The sequence below is a fragment of the Oncorhynchus gorbuscha genome, linkage group LG09, assembly GCF_021184085.1.
Source record: "Oncorhynchus gorbuscha isolate QuinsamMale2020 ecotype Even-year linkage group LG09, OgorEven_v1.0, whole genome shotgun sequence".
Lineage (NCBI taxonomy): Eukaryota > Metazoa > Chordata > Actinopteri > Salmoniformes > Salmonidae > Oncorhynchus > Oncorhynchus gorbuscha.
Genome location: NC_060181.1, coordinates 76,516,883 through 76,536,674, shown reverse-complemented (window position 1 = coordinate 76,536,674; position 19,792 = coordinate 76,516,883). Strand labels below are relative to the sequence as shown.

Sequence of the window (19,792 nt, the reverse complement as noted above, 5' to 3'; positions counted from 1 at the left end):
TTATATCATATGCCATATCATGTGCTTTTGGCAAGCAGGTGCTGCCATAGCATTTGAACATCCCTTGTCTATTGAGTCTCATAACAGTCACGAGGGAACGTTAGATAGACCAGGGATGAATTGTTGTTGTCAGGTTGGCCAGGAAAGTAACCTAGCAGCTGCAGGTTTAGGATGATGTCTTACACACCATGTGGTTGCTCTTAATAAGTACCAGATGAAGATGTACTTTTTGTATAACGTTTTCACAAGAAGTAAAATATAATGAACTGCATTAACGGAAAAGCATTGTATCCAATTTACAGACGATTTAAGTAGTCCTTCGGGTCCCTATAATAGAGTGGCCATAAAGAAAACTAAGTAAATTCAGATATTTTAACTATTTGAATAGTATGACACAAAACATAGACAAAAACGATTTACTGGCAAGTAAAATATGTATTCGTATTTATCAAGAACATATTTAAATATTTAATCAGAGGTTATGTGAACAAATATATATATTGAAATTATAGACATATCAACACATCGAGTCTGAGCATTTTGAGCACAAATTCGTTTGCTCTTCTCTTGCGGAAGGGCCGTCATCCCGGAAGCGCGTGTTTATTTGTTGAAACTTTATTAAGAACAGACAAATCTTTACCAGTATCTAGCAATAAAGGTTCGGCTCGGGTTCTAAATTAGTATGAGTATCAATATATGCTTAAAGGGTTGCAGTGTCGACATTTCACTGTAAAGAGACATTTGCTTTGCTAGCGAGAAGTAAACAGTCACCTAACGCTAGCTTGCCAGCTACAGTATGTCCAGCGAGGCAGTCCTAACTGTTCGCTTGGTAAGGTCTTTTGAGCACCGAAATTTCAAGCCAGTTGTATTTAGTGGCGTGAATTTAGATCAAACGGTCCAGGAATTTATCCAGTTTGTGAAAAATGGTAAGTATGATTTATCTTTTTGGTAGCTAGCTAAACATTATGTAGGGTGTTCACCCATAACATAATTAATTCAAGGTTTATATAAATATGTTAATGCACTAGAACATTCAGTCAGAAAAACAATAGGCCAAACACCATGTCTCTACCATAGTCGGTAACTTTTGAACCATATATTTACTCTGGGAATTTAGCATGTTTAGAGTGAATGGAATGTCATTAGATGCATGATCAAAAAGTGGTAACTGCTCAATATAACTCTGGTGCTGCTCCGCGGCTAACTTCGAACCTCAACTGACCGGCTAGTGGCTGAAAACATGGCATTTTTCGAAATTAAATCCGCTATTAAAATGGTGTGTATGTGTGTTATTTCCAATTAAAATGCCATAGAAGCGGCTCCTCTCAACGCCTGCGGTTACAGGCAATGAAAGTCAAGGATCACCTCACAACACCAAATATGAGATGCATCCAAGAGCGGTGTAGTCTAAACTTGCAATGGTTACGGCAAATTAACGTTCTTATTTCAACACTATCAAGTACAAGTATATTAAAGTTATATTGTAGAAAAGGCTGATTATTTGTCATTTATAATGACACAGGGCAAAGAAAATTACGTTTACATTCATTTCGAGAGCCAACCTCTACCACCCTCTTGAATTGCCCCGAATTGCCTCTTGAATTGCCGTGAGTGAACGCCCGACATTATGAAAAATATTACTCAACATTCCATCATCTGCCTTTCTGATTCCATACATGTTGATTTGTCCCTTTTAGAAGTTACCATGAGAGCCGGTTTACCACCCCCCTTCAAGAATTTTGGCTACGGTAAGTTATGGCTGCATTTTTAGTAGTGGCTTCTGCTGCTTACTTCCAAATAGCTGTGATTAGTGTGGGCAGACTGGAGCTCCGACGTTACATACGATTACGTTTTTAATTAAAAAATGACCTTATTTCAGCATCAAAAGAATAGCACGCAATTACAAACAACAATGTAATTTGTAATTGCTGGCTATTCTTTGGGTGATGAAATATTTTTTTTGTAACTTAATTTTGTGACGTCGGGGCTCCAGTCCAGTCGTGGATTTGAGTTATCGGCTACCCTACCATTGGCATTGCCCCGTATGGTGCTGCCCCTAGACCAGGGGTGTCAAACTCATTCCATGGAGAGTCTGGTGTCTGCAGGTTTTTCCTTTCAATTAAGCCAGAGACAACCAGGTGTGGAGAGTTCCAGTGACCATAATGCATCAATCAAGGGAGAAGTGAAAACCTGCAGACACTCAGCCCTCTGTGGAATGAGTTTGACACCTGTGCCATAGACATTTAATATTAATGGTAGGGTTTAGGAGTCTATCTTCTGAGAATGATGCCCGCAACATTTCAAGGTTATCCTTCACTAAACATTGTTGGACCCATTTGGCATGCATTCTTGATACATGCAGTATATTGATATGTCTTAACTTCTACATAATGTGTCATTTGAAGACACAATGAAGATCATCCACCAGGCACATGGAGCAAAGGTATCCTCCTTGACACCTGACATATACACTCAGTAGTTATATCAATACGCCTGTTGAATCTCTCCCATTGTCTATTCTAAATAATTGTGTTTTACAAAGCCAGTCAAAATAATAAATGTTCTGTTTACAGACGAATGAGTTGGTGATGAGTTTGGAGGATGATGACAAGCTTATTCTGCAAGATGGACTAACCCTAAGAGATGCGGGCATTGGTATAGTCATCTTGTTTTTGTACATGTTAGATGGGGTCTTGTACCTGTTAGATGGGGGTCTTCCTGGGGCATACCGCTATACATCTACATTATACAGTGCCGTTGGAAATTATTCAGACCCCTTGACTATTTCCACATTTTGTTATATTACAGCCTTATTCTAAAATGGAATAATAAAAATAAAATCTGAGCCATGAGGTTGAAGCAATTGTCCTTAGAGCTCTGAGACAAGTTTGTCGAGGCACAGAACTGAGGAAGGGTACCAAAACATTTCTGCAGCAGTTTGGAACCACCAAGACTATTCCTAGAGCTCGCTGCCCGGCCAAACTGAGCAATCGGGGGAGAAGGGCCTTGGTTAGGGAGGTGACCAAGAATCCCATGGTCCCTCTGACTGAGCTCCAGAGTTCCTCTGTGGAGATATAAGAACGTTCCAGAAGGACAACCATCTCTGCAGCACTCCACCACTCAGACCTTTATGGTAGAGTGGCAAGACGGAAGACACTCCTCAGTAAATTGCACATGACAGCCTGCTTGGAGTTTGCCAAAAGGCACCTGAAGGACTCTTAGACCATGAGAAACAAGATTATCCACAGAGGAACTATAGCTCTGTCAGTGACAATCGTGTTCTTGGTCACCTCTCTAACCAAGGCCCTTCTCCCCCAATTGCTCAGTTTGGCTGGGCGGGGAGCTCTAGGAATAGTCCCCTTCCCCCATGAAGCTGGTTGAGAGAATGCAAAGCTGTCAAAGGCAAAGGGTGGCTACTTTGAAGAATCTCAAATATAAAATATATTTGGATTTGTTTAACACTTTTTTAGTTGTTTGGTTACATGATTCCATGTGTTGGCTCATAGTTTTGATGTCTTCACTATTTTAAAAAATAGTAAAAAACAAAGAAAAACCCTGGAATGAGTGTGTCCAAACGTTTGACTAGTACTGTATGTGTATTTGGAAAGTATTCAGACCCCTTGACTTATTTTTTTTGCAAGTGTTTTAAAAATAAAAAAGACCTTATTTACATAAGTATTCAGACTGTTTGTGTGTATTTTATGAGTTGGAACTGCATTCAGGCAACATCTTGGTAATTTAAATATTGTCAAAGTGAAGGGTCTTATTTTATTCCTGTTTTTTTTTTTTTTCAGCAAATGAAACAGAATTGGCCTTCTTCAGGAAAGAGGATTATAAGCTCTTTAAAGCCAACCCCCAACCGGCCTGGTGGTAAGGGTGTTTACTGGCCTTCATCCCCCACTTCACCACGGAAGAGAGGATTCTGATCTGACATGGAGGATACACATGGATGGAAGATTGGGGGGGGGTGACATGTGCCTTCAGACCTAAGTTTGAGTATTTTAATTTAACATGCCATTTTTATATATAAAACATGTTTTTGCCTCTCCACTGAAATGCACTTTCCATTTATTTGGTGGTGTTGATTATGGTTGTACATGGATTTTCTTTGTACTTACTAGTTTCCTGTAAGACCTGTTTTTTATTACTGTAAACATGATTCCAAATTAAATCACTGGTTTGAAATGATTCATCTAAAAAGCTTTATTGCATAAGTACAGTGAAGTATTTCCAGGGCCTGCTACCATTATAACCTATTCAGCTGTCAGATGTGGGCATTAACAAGCAAGAACTGAGATGGAAAGATAATGGTGGAGAAATGTCAAGAGGAGTTATTTTCATATAGAGGGAGTGGATTCTATACGTAATGCAAAGATGGGAGAACTATAAGGCAAATAGGAGTTGTTCATGTACATACAAGGAGTGACTATATGTGCAATGTAAAGACGGGAAAAAATATAAAGTCAGAACTCTGTGATTAGAGAATTTAGTATTTTCCATGGAAAGGCTCGGCTCTGTTGCATTTGTAATAAAGTCTAAATTGAATTCACAAGTTCCGGTATCTGGAAATATTTGACTCAAGATATTCCACAACACTGCACACAGATTGTCTGTCTGGAAGCGACAGCGCAGTAACACACAGCTGAACAACAAAGACGGACCGTATTAACTAGGTCTCTAACACTAATCCTTATACAGACTTCTGTCTAATTTTTTTTTCCTATTTCAGGGTCAAGTGCAGCTTCTCAGTTGAGGCTCAATACAGGCACTTCTGGTTGGTAAATCTTGTCGAATAGTGGGTTTGGAGATTAGAACATGCTGAAATTGACCAGAAAGTAGTCACATCCTTCTTCACTTTACCCAAGAGAAGCTTGGAGGTCTAGTCAAATATGAAATGTCTTGCTATGATACTCAGTGAAAGTGATACATATTTCTGTTCATGTTTCTTAACCCAGTTAAACAAAGCATTTTATCATAACAGAAGGTAGTTGTATATTGGACTTGTGAGGTAACCTTTCAGTATTTCAGTTTCTAGAAAAATAGTAACACTTTTCTTGAGTTTGTTTCTTATTTGGATTTAAAAATGAAGTTGCATTAAAAAGTGCCATAGTGTGTGTCAGACAAAATATGTACAACAAATCATCCCTTTCATCAGAGCTAGAAAATGGATTTGCACTGAGTCTCTACTTGATTGGACCGTCACACATCACCACTTAAGTCCCTGGGCAGCACGCCATTGGCTGTGTCCTCTTGGGTCTGAGGAGGGTGGTGGCATGGACTCTCCCAGCCTCGACGTATCTTTGCCAATCTGAACGCTAGGCAGGGCAGTGCCAGGAAGAGCCGACCCACCAGGACCAGACAGGGCAGGATCAGTGCCAGCAGGTATGTGGGGGGCATGTAGTAAGGGTAAGCAAATGAGAAGAAAGCAAAGTCCCAGCTGAAGAAGAGGGTGTGCATGATGGAGAGAGTCAAGGCAGCGTACCCCAACCCTGACTGGAGACATGATAGAAAACCGCTCAAAATGTTGCAATAAACTACAGGTGCATACAAAAGTGTCAAGTATCGTGCTGTTAGCTACTCACCTGTACAAAAGTGAACTCTCTCCAACTGAGAGCGTTACCCACCGAGGGTAGAGATGTGATGGCCAGAAGAGTCAGAACACCAAGTCCCAGAATGCCAGAGGACAGATAAAAGTCCGATCTCCACACCTGAGGCTCCTCCCAGGAATGCTCCACTCCTGCCTTCACCTGAAGGGGCACAAAGACCGGTTAGTGTAAAACCAAATGATTCGCTGATGCAGTTAAAAGCATTGGGAGACTGTGAGAAAAGTGTGAGAGGAACACTTAATCTGTGGATCAACTAATGAGCGTGCACTGCCTTCTCCCACTTGTGAACAACGCTCTATGGGAGAGCTGGATGCGTGAGAGCATCCTGCCCCCAAGAAGCAGCTCTTAACGGAGTCAGTCTGTTAATTAGGCCTCAGCCACACTCTGTCACGTCTAGTTCACACTCATAGAGAGTTCAAAATGCAGCCCCGGCTTACTGCTCCACAGCAGTGACATCACCACCCACGGTTGGTAACATTTTATTTGGATAGTCCCCTACTGATGGATTATAGATGTTCAACTACCTATGAGTTCAACCTGTTCAACTGACTCCAACCACTCACCTGTCTGTACGCTGCATCCAGCAGCCTGTATTGGGAAGCCTTGCGCAGGGTCAGACACATACTGTAGACTGCATGCAGCCCGGCACATAGGAAGCTCAGCAGGCCTAGCTGTTTGCGTCTCCCCATCCAGCGGTCCAGCCAGCCGGGGAAGTGGCTGTACTTTGTTCCCCGGACCAGCTGCAGTGCGGCAGCCCACAGTCCCGGGAGGTAGACCAGCGCCAGGATCACCAGGGCCACTGCTGGTAGCGTCTTGTTCACCGTCTCCAGGGGTAGCTGGTAGAAGTTGTTTTGCCCCCGGGACAGATAGGGCATGAGAACACCACGCAGGAAGTTGTAGCCGTAGAAGAAAAGGATGAGGAGGAAGGTGACCATTAGGGGGCCGCCCCAGGATGGGAAGAGGCGCAGGGGGGCGTCCTCAACGTGCCTAGAGCTAGCAAGGCCTCCCATGTCCACTGCCAGGAAACTCATACAGCGAGCCAGCTGGATCACAGTTCTCTTGGCCTCAGGGCAGTCACTGCTGATCAGGACCTGGGAGGGGCAGGGGGGAGAGGACTGATTAGGAGAAATTGAGGCTCACATTGTGTGGGTGAGTGCCTGTTGGTGTGCTAAGTCTATAACTACATACAGTGGCAATAAAAAGTATGTGAACCCTTTGGAATTACCTGGATTTCTGCATAAATTGGTCATCACATTTGATCTGACCTTCATCTAAGTCATAACAATAGGCAAACATTATGTGCTTAAACCAATAACACACAAACTATTGTATTTTTCTTGTCTATATTGAATACATATTTTAAACATTCACAGTGTAGGTTGTAAAAAGTATGTGAACCCCTAGGCTAATGACTTCTCCAAATGCTAATTGGAGTCAGGAGTCAGCTAACCTGGAGTCCAACCAATGAGACGAGATTGAAGATGTTGTTAGAGCTGCCTTGCCCTATAAAAAACACTCACAAAAAGCATTGCCTGATTGCTATTCACAAGAAGCATTGCCTGATGTGAACCATGCCTCAACAAAACAGATCTCAGAAGACTTGCATAAAGCTGGAAAGGGTTACAAAAGTATCTCTCAAAGTATCTCAGTCCACGGTGAGACAAATTGTCTGTAAATGGAGACAGCTCAGCACTGTAGCTACTCTCCCGAAGAGTGGCCGTCCTGCAAAGATGACTGCAAGAGCACAGCGCAGAATTCTCAATGAGGTTAAAAATAATCCTAGAGTGTCAGCTAATGACTTACAGAAATCTCTGGAAAATGCTAACATTTCTGTTGACGAGTCTACAATACGTAAAACACTAAACAAGAATGGTGTTCATGGGAGGTCACTACGGAAGAAGTCACTGCTGTCCAAAAAAACCCATTGCTGCACATCTGAAGTTTGCAAAAGAACACCTGGATGTTCCAGCGAGCTACTTGCAAAATATTCTGTGGATAGATTAAACTACAGTTGAGTTGTTTGGAAGGAACACACAATACTATGTGTGGAGAAAAAAAGGCAGAGCACACCAACATCAAAACTCATCCCAACTGTAAAGTACGGTGGAGGGAGCATCATGGTTTGGGGCTGCTTTGCTGCCTGAGGGCCTGGAGAGCTTGATATCATCGACAGAAAAATGAATTCCCAAGTTTATCAAGACATTTTGCAGGAGAATGTTAGGCTATCCGTCTGCCAATTGAAGCTCAACAGAAGTCGGGTGATGCAACTGGACAACGACCCAAAACACAGACGTAAATCAACAACAGAATGGCTTCAACAGAAGAAAATACGCCTCCTGGAGTGGCCCAGGCAGTCCTGACCTCAACCCGATTCAGATGCTGTGGCATGACCTCAAGAGAAGAGTTCACACCAGACATCCCAAGAATATTGCTGAACTGAAACAAATTTGTAAAGAGGAACTTCTCCTGACCTTGCAGGTCTGATCCGCAACTACAGAAAACGTTTGGTTGAGGTTATTGCTGCCAAAGGAGGGTCAAACAGTTATTAAGGGTTCAAATACTTTTCCCACCCTGCACTGTGATGTTTACAGCGGGTTCAATAAAGACATGAACATGTATAATTATTTTGTGTGTTATTAGTTTAAGCAGACTGTGTTCGTCTATTATTGTTACCTAGATGAAAATCAGATCAAATTTGATGACCAATTTATGCAGAAATCCAGGTATTTCCAAAGGGTTCACATTATTTTTCTTGCCACTGTATACAATGTGTGGAGTTGTATGTACAGTATATACATGATTACTCTCTTACCTGCCTGCTGCCGTCATGAGCTCCAGTCTGTAGGGCCCAGGCTGAGACCACATTGAAGCCCTTCACCACTCTGCTCTCTGGGAACAGCTCTGCCAGCCTCTCAGCGTTAGACGGCTCTCCACTGTTAAGCTTGGTGGCGTTGCTCACATCCACCAGCACCTTCCCAGCCAGTACATCCCTCAACCCCACCAGGGTGTGGTAGTGTTCAGGGTAGAGAGCAGCAAAGACAACTTTCTCTGTGCCAACCATCGCCTCCCGCTGTGTGAGAAGCTGAACCCCATCAGGAAACTGTCCGGTGGCTATATGCTTTGGGTCACGGCTGCCGACCACTACCCTATAACCACAGGCAACTAATCGCACAGCCAGGGAGCGGGAGTAATCACCTGAGCCTAGGATGCCCACTGTGGGGTTTCCCAGGTCACAGGGCAGGGATTCCTCTGGGGTGTCAAATGAGTTGGACAGCAGGGGTGTCCTCATGTCGCCAAGAGGCATGTTGGACCTGTAGAGCTGGAAGAGGCGTTGAGGCTGTTATTACATACTATTAATACTACACATTGTAATTACATAGTTTTTTCATATATTCATAGTAACTATATTAAGTTCAACTATGGCACTATAATGCAAACAAGAGCAATATCCACATCAAATAGCCATATCATTCTTGGAGCATTTCACATTATGCTACACTCGCATTAACATCTACTAACCATGTGTATGTGACAAATAATATTTGATTTGACAAATTGAATATATGAGTACTACTTGTAGCCTACATCTCTGCTGTAATACTGCCACTAAATTCTGGAATGGCCTTACATTTTCATCATGCAACCATTCAAATATCACATGCCCTTTTCCCTGTCCAAATATCAAATGATGTAGTGTCCTCTGCCAACTACACAACATCAAATCAAAGTTTATTTGTCACGTGCGCAGAATACAACAGGTGTATGCAACAGTGAAATGCTTACTTACAGGCTCTAACCAATAGTGCAAAAAAGGTATTAGGTGAACAATAGGTAGGTAAAGAAATAAAACAACAGTAAAAAGACAGGCTATTGTCAGGACCCGGTTACGAACCCGGGTCTCCGGAGTGAGAAACAGTCACTTAACCAACTGAGCCACGAATAGTCGGCAGAACCCAGAAGATGAGGCAGACACAGCAGTACTTGAGACAGTGTATTTAATGAAGTAAAAAAGTGAAGTCCTTCAGGAAAACATGTAACTCCACAACCTCAAAAGGTAAATCCACAAGGTGGTAGGTATAGCATAAAAAGCCTCAAAAGATACTCAAAAATAAATAAACAAGAACAAAAAACAGAATTCCACAAGAGAGTCCACCGGGATCAACAAGAGTACACAGAATACTAGGGCTGGGTGCTAACATACAAACACAGAGCAAATAACTGAGGAAAACTAAGGGTTTAAATACAATCAGGGGAAACGAGGCACAGGTGCAAATAATAATGGGGATCAAGGGAAAACAAAAGGTCAAAAGGCACAATGGGGGCATCTAGTGACCAAAAACCGGAACAACACTGGCCAAATCCTGACAGCTATATACAGTAGCGAGGCTATAAAAGTAGCGAGGCTACATACAGACACCGGTTAGTCAGGCTGATTGAGGTAGTATGTACATGTAGATATGGTTTAAGTGACAATGCATATATGATGAACAGAGAGTATCAGTAGCATAAAATAGGGGTTGGCGGGTGGTGGGTGGGACACAATGCAGATAGCCCAGTTAGCCATGTGCGGGAGCACTGGTTGGTCGGCCCAATTGAGGTAGTATGTACATGAATGTATAGTTAAAGTGACTATGCATATATGATAAACAGAGAGTAGCAGCAGCGTAAAAAGAGGGGTGGGGGGTAATAACTGTTGAGAAGCCTTTTTGTCCTAGACTTGGCACTTCGGTACCGCTTGCCATGCGGTAGAAGAGAGAACAGTCTATGACTGAGGTGGCTGGGTTATTTGACAATTTTTAGGGCCTTCCTCTGACACCGCCTGGTGTAGAGGTCCTGGATGGCAGGCAGCTTAGCCCCAGTGATGTACTGGGCTGTACGCACTACCCTCTGTAGTGCGTTACGGTCGGAGGCCGAGCAATTGCCGTACAAGGCAGTGATGCAACCAGTCATCACATGCTCTCGATGTTGCAGCTGTAGAACCTTTTGAGGATCTCAGGACCCATCCCAAATGGGGGGGATAGGCTTTGTCATGGGAATAGGCTTTGTCGTGCCCTCTTCACGACAGTCTTGGTTTGTTTGGACCATTCTAATTTGTTGTTGATGTGGGCACCAAGGAACCACTACAGCCCCGTCGATGAGAATGGGGGCGTGCTCTGTCCTCCTTTTTCTGTAGTACACAATCATCTCCTTAGTCTTGGTTACGTTGAGGGATAGGTTGTTATTCTGGCACCACCTGGCCAGGTCTCTGACCTCCTCTCTATAGGCTGTCTCGTCGTTGTCGGTGATCAGGCCTACCACTGTTGTGTCGTCTGCAAACTTAATGATGGTGTTGGAGTTGTGCAGTTGTGGGTGAACAGGGAGTACAGGAGGGGACTGAGCACGCACCCCTGGGGAGCTCCAGTGTTGAGGATCAGTGTGGCAGATGTGTTGCTACCTACCCTCACCACCTGGGGGAGGCCTGTCAGGAAGTCCAGGATCCAGTTTTAGAGGGAGGTGTTTAGTCCCAGGATCCTTAGCTTAGTGATGAGCTTTGAGGGTACTATAGTATTGAACGCTGAGCTGTAGTCAATGAATAGCATTCTCACATAAGTGTTCCTTTTGTCCAGGTGGGAAAGGGCAGTGTGGAGTGCAGGTGTTACTTCCGGGTTGGAGCGAGTGGTCGCATCGGCACTTCGCTCCCGCAGGTAGTATAACTTTTTCATTACATTTCATTACATTTCATTATAGCACAACGGTTTGATTTGTCTAATCTTGTCTAATCTTAGCAATTTCTTCTCAGCTAGCTACATAGCCATCTTTGTATCAAAGATAATTGCGTAATTATCGTATTTCGCCGTCCTAACGTAGTCTTCACTAGCCAGCTAGCTAACGTCCACTGATTAGCTGCACTGGAGAAACTATTACACTCAACTGAACGACTTGATTAGTGTAGTGTTAGCTAGCTACATAGCTGTCTTTGTATCTTCGTATCCAAGATAATTGTGTAGTTTAGGTTTAGAGTGTGTAGTCTTAGAGTGATTATCTTAATTTACCGAGGTTAGCTAGCCAGCTATTTGTCGTCCTTAACGTAGGAGACACTGCTAGCTAGCCAACAGCTAGCCAACAGCTAGCCGACGTCTACCGAATAGACTCACAACCCGGTCGCATTCACAGGTAGTATCACATTTTCATTTCATTTCATTACAGTACAACGGTTTGATTTGTTTGATCGTAGCTAGCTACATAGCTAGCTACATAGCCGTCTTTGTATCAAAGATAATTGTGTAGTCTAGAGCGATTTTCTAGGTTAGCTAGCCAGCTATTGTCGTTCTTTAACGCAACGTAACGTAAACAACACTACTAGCTATCCAGCTAGCCCCGAATAGCAGCACTGCAGAAACTATTACACTCAACGGAACGACTTGATTAGTGTAGTGTCAACAACGCACCCACTGCCAGCTAGCCTACTTCAGCAGTACTGTATCATTTTAATCATTTTAGTCAATAAGATCCTTGCTACGTAAGCTTAACTTTCTGAACATTCGAGACGTGTAGTCCACTTGTCATTCCAATCTCCTTTGCATTAGCGTAGCCTCTTCTGTAGCCTGTCAACTATGTGTCTGTCTATCCCTGTTCTCTCCTCTCTGCACAGACCATACAAACGCTCCACACCGTGTGGCCGCGGCCACCCTAATCTGGTGGTCCCAGCGCGCACGACCCACGTGGAGTTCCAGGTCTCCGGTAGCCTCTGGAACTGCCGATCTGCGGTCAACAAGGCAGAGTTCATCTCAGCCTATGCCTCCTTCCAGTCCCTCGACTTCTTGGCACTGACGGAAACATGGATCACCACAGACAACACTGCTACCCCTACTGCTCTCTCTTCGTCCGCCCACGTGTTCTCGCACACCCCGAGAGCTTCTGGTCAGCGGGGTGGTGGCACCGGGATCCTCATCTCTCCCAAGTGGTCATTCTCTCTTTCTCCACTTACCCATCTGTCTATCGCCTCCTTTGAATTCCATGCTGTCACAGTTACCAGCCCTTTCAAGCTTAACATCCTTATCATTTATCGCCCTCCAGGTTCCCTCGGAGAGTTCATCAATGAGCTTGATGCCTTGATAAGCTCCTTTCCTGAGGACGGCTCACCTCTCACAGTTCTGGGCGACTTTAACCTCCCCACGTCTACCTTTGACTCATTCCTCTCTGCCTCCTTCTTTCCACTCCTCTCCTCTTTTGACCTCACCCTCTCACCTTCCCCTCCTACTCACAAGGCAGGCAATACGCTCGACCTCATCTTTACTAGATGCTGTTCTTCCACTAACCTCATTGCAACTCCCCTCCAAGTCTCCGACCACTACCTTGTATCCTTTTCTCTCTCGCTCTCATCCAACACCTCCCACACTGCCCCTACTCGGATGGTATCGCGCCGTCCCAACCTTCGCTCTCTCTCCCCCGCTACTCTCTCCTCTTCCATCCTATCATCTCTTCCCTCTGCTCAAACCTTCTCCAACCTATCTCCTGATTCTGCCTCCTCAACCCTCCTCTCCTCCCTCTCTGCATCCTTTGACTCTCTATGTCCCCTATCCTCCAGGCCGGCTCGGTCCTCCCCTCCCGCTCCGTGGCTCGATGACTCATTGCGAGCTCACAGAACAGGGCTCCGGGCAGCCGAGCGGAAATGGAGGAAAACTCGCCTCCCTGCGGACCTGGCATCCTTTCACTCCCTCCTCTCTACATTTTCCTCCTCTGTCTCTGCTGCTAAAGCCACTTTCTACCACGCTAAATTCCAAGCATCTGCCTCTAACCCTAAGAAGCTCTTTGCCACCTTCTCCTCCCTCCTGAATCCTCCTCCCCCCCCCCCCCCCCCCCCCCCCCCCCTCCCTCTCTGCAGATGACTTCGTCAACCATTTTGAAAAGAAGGTCGACGACATCCGATCCTTGTTTGCTAAGTCAAACGACACAGCTGGTTCTGCTCACACTGCCCTACCCTGTGCTCTGACCTCTTTCTCCCCTCTCTCTCCAGATGAAATCTCGTGTCTTGTGACGGCCGGCCGCCCAACAACCTGCCCGCTTGACCCAATCCCCTCCTCTCTTCTCCAGACCATTTCCGGAGACCTTCTCCCCTTACCTCACCTCGCTCATCAACTCATCCCTGACCGCTGGCTACGTCCCTTCCGTCTTCAAGAGAGCGAGAGTTGCACCCCTTCTGAAAAAACCTACACTCGATCCCTCCGATGTCAACAATTACAGACCAGTATCCCTTCTTTCTTTTCTCTCCAAAACTCTTGAACGTGCCGTCCTTGGCCAGCTCTCCCGCTATCTCTCTCTGAATGACCTTCTTGATCCAAATCAGTCAGGTTTCAAGACTAGTCATTCAACTGCTGTCCTCTGTATCACGGAGGCGCTCCGCACTGCTAAAGCGAACTCTCTCTCCTCTGCTCTCATCCTTCTAGATCTATCGGCTGCCTTCGATACTGTGAACCATCAGATCCTCCTCTCCACCCTCTCCGAGTTGGGCATCTCCGGCGCGGCCCACGCTTGGATTGCGTCCTACCTGACAGGCCGCTCCTACCAGGTGGCGTGGCGAGAATCTGTCTCCTCACCACGCGCTCTCACCACTGGTGTCCCCCAGGGCTCTGTTCTAGGCCCTCTCCTATTCTCGCTATACACCAAGTCACTTGGCTCTGTTATAACCTCACATGGTCTCTCCTATCATTGCTATGCAGACGACACACAATTCATCTTCTCCTTTCCCCCTTCTGATGACCAGGTGGCGAATCGCATCTCTGCATGTCTGGCAGACATATCAGTGTGGATGACGGATCACCACCTCAAGCTGAACCTCGGCAAGACGGAGCTGATCTTCCTCCCGGGGAAGGACTGCCCGTTCCATGATCTCGCCATCACGGTTGACAACTCCATTGTGTCCTCCTCCCAGAGCGCTAAGAACCTTGGCGTGATCCTGGACAACACCCTGTCGTTCTCAACCAACATCAAGGCGGTGGCCCGTTCCTGTAGGTTCATGCTCTACAACATCCACAGAGTACGACCCTGCCTCACACAGGAAGCGGCGCAGGTACTAATCCAGGCACTTGTCATCTCCCGTCTGGATTACTGCAACTCGCTGTTGGCTGGGCTCCCTGCCTGTGCCATTAAACCCCTTCAACTCATCCAGAACGCCGCAGCCCGTCTGGAGTTCAACCTTCCCAAGTTCTCTCACGTCACCCCGCTCCTCCTCTCTCTCCAAATGGTTTCCAGTTGAAGCTCGCATCCGCTACAAGACCATGGTGCTTGCCTACGGAGCTGTGAGGGGAACGGCACCTCAGTACCTCCAGGCTCTGATCAGGCCCTACACCCAAACAAGGGCACTGCGTTCATCCACCTCTGGCCTGCTTGCCTCCCTACCACTGAGGAAGTACAGCTCCCGCTCAGTCCAGTCGAAACTGTTCGCTGCTCTGGCCCCCCAATGGTGGAACAAACTCCCTCACGACGCCAGGACAGCGGAGTCAATCACCACCTTCCGGAGACACCTGAAACCCCACCTCTTTAAGGAACACCTAGGATAGGATAAGTAATCCCTCTCACCCCCCCCTTTAAGATTTAGATGCACTATTGTAAAGTGACTGTTCCACTGGATGTCATAAGGTGAATGCACCAATTTGTAAGTCGCTCTGGATAAGAGCGTCTGCTAAATGACTTAAATGTAAATGTAAATGTAAATGCAATAGAGATTGTATCATCGGTGGATCTGTTTGGGCGGAGTGCAAATGGGAGTGGGTCTAGGGTTTCTGGGATAATGGTGTTGATGTGAGCCATTACCAACCCTTCAAAGCACTTCATGGCTACGGACGTGAGTGCTACGCGTCTGTAGTCATTTAGGTAGGTTGCCTTTGTGTTCTTGGGCACAGGGAATATCGTGGTCTGCTTGAAACATGTTGGTATTACAGACTCAATCAGGGACATGTTGAAAATGTCACTGGTCAGCTCGCGGCTGTGCTTCTCTTTGTAGTCTGTATTAGTTTACAAGCCCTGCCACATAAGACGAGCGTTGGAGCCGGTGTAGTATGATTCAATCTTAGCCCTGTATTGACGCTTTGCCTGTTTGATGGTTCTTCGCAGGGCATCGCAGGATTTCTTGTAAGCTTCCGGGTTAGAGTCCTGCACCTCGAAGGCGGCAGCTCTACCCTTTAGCTCAGTGCGAATGTTGCCTGTAATCCATGGCTTCTGGTTGACTGATGTGGTGTACTCCTCAATGCCATCGGAAGAGTCCCGGAAGAGTCCATTAAGGCCATTCTACTGCCAATGTTTGTCTATTTTGGCATTAAACGTGTCACATATCAGTTTGCAAACCATGTAAAAAAACATATACACATCATTTAGTTAATAACGCTGTATATAAACATGGTCTTTTTTTTTTTTTTCTTGAGTAAGGCAGATCCAAAATGCAATCTACTTGCAAATCCTTTTTAATCCTTGTCATATGAAGAGAAATTATAGATAAAATGTATTGGGGCCATTGGACATAAACATTGGAAATGTTGGAAATATGAAATTCAACAATGAGTGGTTTGGAAGGAATCAGTGGCTAACTGCAATTATTACAAAGCAATCATTAGCCTGCTATTCAGTGGAGTGGCTGTGTGGTGGAGTGGCTCTTTTCCTAGTTTTAAAATTATAAACATTCAACATTGGCCATGCTGTCAATGAAGCATGATTTGTGCCGCGCTCAAAACAACTGTTAACTCTGAAATGCAAAATCTGACTTTTGTGAGTTCAAGACAATTGGAAACTCGGGGAAAAACGTGAACTTGAACTTTCATCCAACTCGGAATTGTACATTTGGAACTCCGGCATCTTTCTAGAGCTACAACCTGAACATTACCGACGTTATTATGATTCTACCATTTTTTCCCCTGAGTTCCCAGTTGTCTTGAAAGCACCATAAATCCAGAGAATGCCAGACATTGATGAAAAAGTTTGATGATCAAATTTGCCCACGAAGGACCGCCACGCCACCTTCCTGTTCAAGTGAGCACAGCACAACAAGGTGAGTCTAATGTCTTGTATGCTGCTGCATAAATGATGTAATATGCCAGGGAGATATGTATACTGTAGCTAAGAAAGTAATACTAAGTGTACGTTGTGTAGTAAGCTTTTAGTAGCCCATGTGCCTCACCCTAATAATTTGGTCTATTTTCCACTCTTAATTTTGCCTACTGTTCTGACTTGGTGGTGCACATGTAGCCTATAACCTGTTTAAGAGAAATGTAATCAGTGAATATTGTAAGAGCTTTCATTGTTTACATGCCCCCTTTATTTATCCTATGGTTCTGACTTGTTGTACAGGGAGAACACTGTAAGAATGGCCCATGTTGTTAATTTTGTTTGCTTTATATTTCAAAAGTGCTGAACAAACAGTTATATTTACTACGTCCGTCCTAGCTCGCTCATTAATGTCTTAATCGAAATGACAGATTGCCCCTTTTCTGCTTGTGGTCCACTTTTGCCATAGTTTATACATCAATTGTCAGTAGAAACCACACTTGTTTAACCCTCCTGCTGTGTTCCAGTCGAATTGGACCGATTTAAAGTTCTCTCTCTGAAAAATGTAGTTAATTTAATTGTCATATGGTTCCATGACTTTGTCCACACAGGGCATCTGAACACACAAAACACATTTGGATGATTTTCATAAAATTTTGGGTGTTTTATTTAACTGAACACACAAAACACATTTGACTCATTCCTCTCTGATGATTTTCCCCCCCTACTAAAAGGCAATACGCTCGACCTCATCTTTACTAGATGCTGTGCAACTTTTATTTTGTATCCTTTTCCTCTCGCTCTCACCAACACTTCCCACACTGTATATGGTATCCTCCCAACCTTCGCTCTCTCTCCCCCGTGCTCAAACCTTCTCCAACCTATCTCCTGGGACTCTCTATGTCCCCTATCTTCCAGGCCGGCTCGGTCCTCCCCTCCCGCTCCGTGGCTTGAGATCTGAACACACAAAACTTGGTCAACCATTTTGAAAAGAAGATCGACGACATCCGATCCTCGTTTGCTACATTTGATGATTTTCATAAAATTTTGGGTGTTTTGATTTAACAACAACTTTGACCAGTACCTTTTCTCTCCATGGTGTTCCCAGTCATTCTCTCTCAGAATGAGATGGGTGAGACTACAATTAGTGTACTAGTCATTCTGAGACTCCGCACCGCTAACCTAACTCTCTCTCCTCTGTATCCTTCTAGAAATTGAGTTCGGCATGCCCATTCATCAGATGGACACACTTCTCCTCCCAGCACATGGATGTGTTTGAGCACACATGTCACAGATGGATCACACCTTGAACTCCTGCTCTTCCTCCCGGGACTGCCCCTCCACATCACGGATGTGTCCTCCTCCCAGAGCGCTAAGAACACACACACACACACACACACACACACACACACACACACACACACACACACACACACACACACACACACACACACACACACACACACACACCTCAGTACAGGCTCTGATCAGGCCCTACACCCAAATAAGGGCACTTCTTGGCTTCCATGGCAACCCCCACGGGAACCTTTTCCCAATAGAATCTTTCCCCCAGGGAAACACACCTGTGGCATTCTCACAAGCATTCGCAACATTGTTTCAACAATATATAGAACTTTTCTTGCAGCTATTGTATATAAAGCTTTTTTGGGGTCTTGCTCACAATTAATTATGTGGCAACACAATTACCAAACGATATACTGTATGTGAGGCTCTTGATCATATCTTTGATCATGACACTGGAGAAGAGGAGAGAGTCCTTATTAAACTTGGACACAAAGTAGTCTGTGATAAATATCACAATATGTTTCATCTGAGAATTTGTTAAAGTCAAAATAATCCATACATGATGTGTTTATTTTACTCAAAAACGAGTTTTATGAGCTCAGGTCAATGAGGCCCACAGGCCATAAATAGCAAATGGAAGTTGTAATGTTTTTGTAAACTTGTAATGTTCACAATAACTTAAGTTTATCAAAATATCTAACACAACATTAGGTGATCATATATTTATTATTATGGATTTATAATCAGCTATAATTGGGCGGCAATTTGGACCGGGAACACAGAATTAATGAACATGAAACGAACACAACAGGAGGATTAACCAAATCAGACATATCAGCTATGTTTTTTTTAAAGGCCGTAAAAGAGACAGAATGAACTCTTTCGCGGCAAGACAAGGCTCCGTTGATAGCCAGGTGTAGCAGTTGTGAGGTTTTGGGACTCTGCTGTTGGGACAGCTTTATGTAGGCTCTAACAGTTTGTGGGAAACATTTGTCACCATTATAGTGCAATTCATGTATTGTTTAGTGTTGTTTTGGGTTGTGTAGTGGCTTTGCTGGAATTGCATCCCACATGTTGTTGTTTTTTGCCCCACCAAGATTTCCATTCTAAAATCGGCACTGACGACAAGGGAATAACATCATAAGTATTTTATGCCAATAGTTTGTTATTCGAGGCGCATATTCATTGCACTTACGTGTGTTCTTTATGAAGCAGAATCCGTCATATTCCTTGCAGATGCCGAACTGCGTTACAACAAGATTCTGCCCACATCGTTCCGCCCGTCTGTGTACGGAAGATAACTATGACCGTGCAGAACACCCGTGCAACATGCAGTTCCTTGTGATCCGATTAGACAGATAATATACACAGAAGATAATAATAGCTAAGCGGTTTCATAGTATATTATGAAATTAGCTGTTGTGTAAAATGTGCCATGTAAAAACACACTGGTATATGATATGAAAGGTTGCTGTATCTTTATTGGACTTTCAGTCACATAATTCGTTATTTAAAATATATATATATATATTATATTAGATTTATATGTAATAATATTATGTCATAAAGTTGTTACATATGCGGTTTGTACAATTGTGCGCACTTACTAACGCAGGAAAGGAAAAACAATTTCTGGGCAACAGATTACAGACTTTTCCCGACAGGTGTCAGTGTTGAACTGTGCTTGGACAAAGTCAGAGATAGATGACTGAGGTGCCTTACCAAACGTTGGAGGTGCTGCTCACTTTGAGATGTTTTCAACATCAAAACTGTAGTGTAGTGCAACAAGTCCATGTCCCAGGCAACCTGTTATGTAGATCCATATGATTCAATCCAAAGAGAATGGTAAAGATAAGAGGTGCAAA

The 19,792-nt window shown here is 44.4% G+C and overlaps 2 protein-coding genes across 6 annotated transcripts in view; one reads left to right on the top strand and one right to left on the bottom strand.

The window, feature by feature from the left end:
- The window catches only part of LOC124044084 (acyl-CoA-binding protein-like), a 32,018-nt gene extending 12,768 nt beyond the window's left edge, over nt 1-19,250 (bottom strand). For 2 of the 5 annotated variants that reach the window (XM_046363492.1, XM_046363490.1), the window contains exons 1-4: nt 19,123-19,250; nt 8,419-8,925; nt 6,170-6,697; nt 5,583-5,747 (exon numbers count right to left, since the gene is read on the bottom strand). In XM_046363492.1, coding sequence (XP_046219448.1) covers nt 5,583-5,747; nt 6,170-6,697; nt 8,419-8,910 — 1,185 coding nt within the window. In that variant the 5' untranslated portion in view covers nt 8,911-8,925; nt 19,123-19,250. Of the gene's footprint in view, nt 1-4,188; nt 5,494-5,582; nt 5,748-6,169; nt 6,698-8,418; nt 8,926-19,122 lie in introns of those variants that run through there. The other 3 variants (XM_046363488.1, XM_046363491.1, XM_046363493.1) reach the window with 3 other exon arrangements.
- lg09h2orf76 (linkage group 09 C2orf76 homolog) lies at nt 544-4,552 on the top strand. The gene is given in 7 exon segments (XM_046363497.1): nt 544-926; nt 1,698-1,748; nt 2,406-2,443; nt 2,574-2,655; nt 3,795-3,853; nt 3,855-3,884; nt 3,886-4,552. Coding segments are annotated over 7 exon segments (495 nt in total). The 5' UTR covers nt 544-796; the 3' UTR covers nt 3,991-4,552.
- Nucleotides 19,251-19,792: the final 542 nt, after the last annotated feature.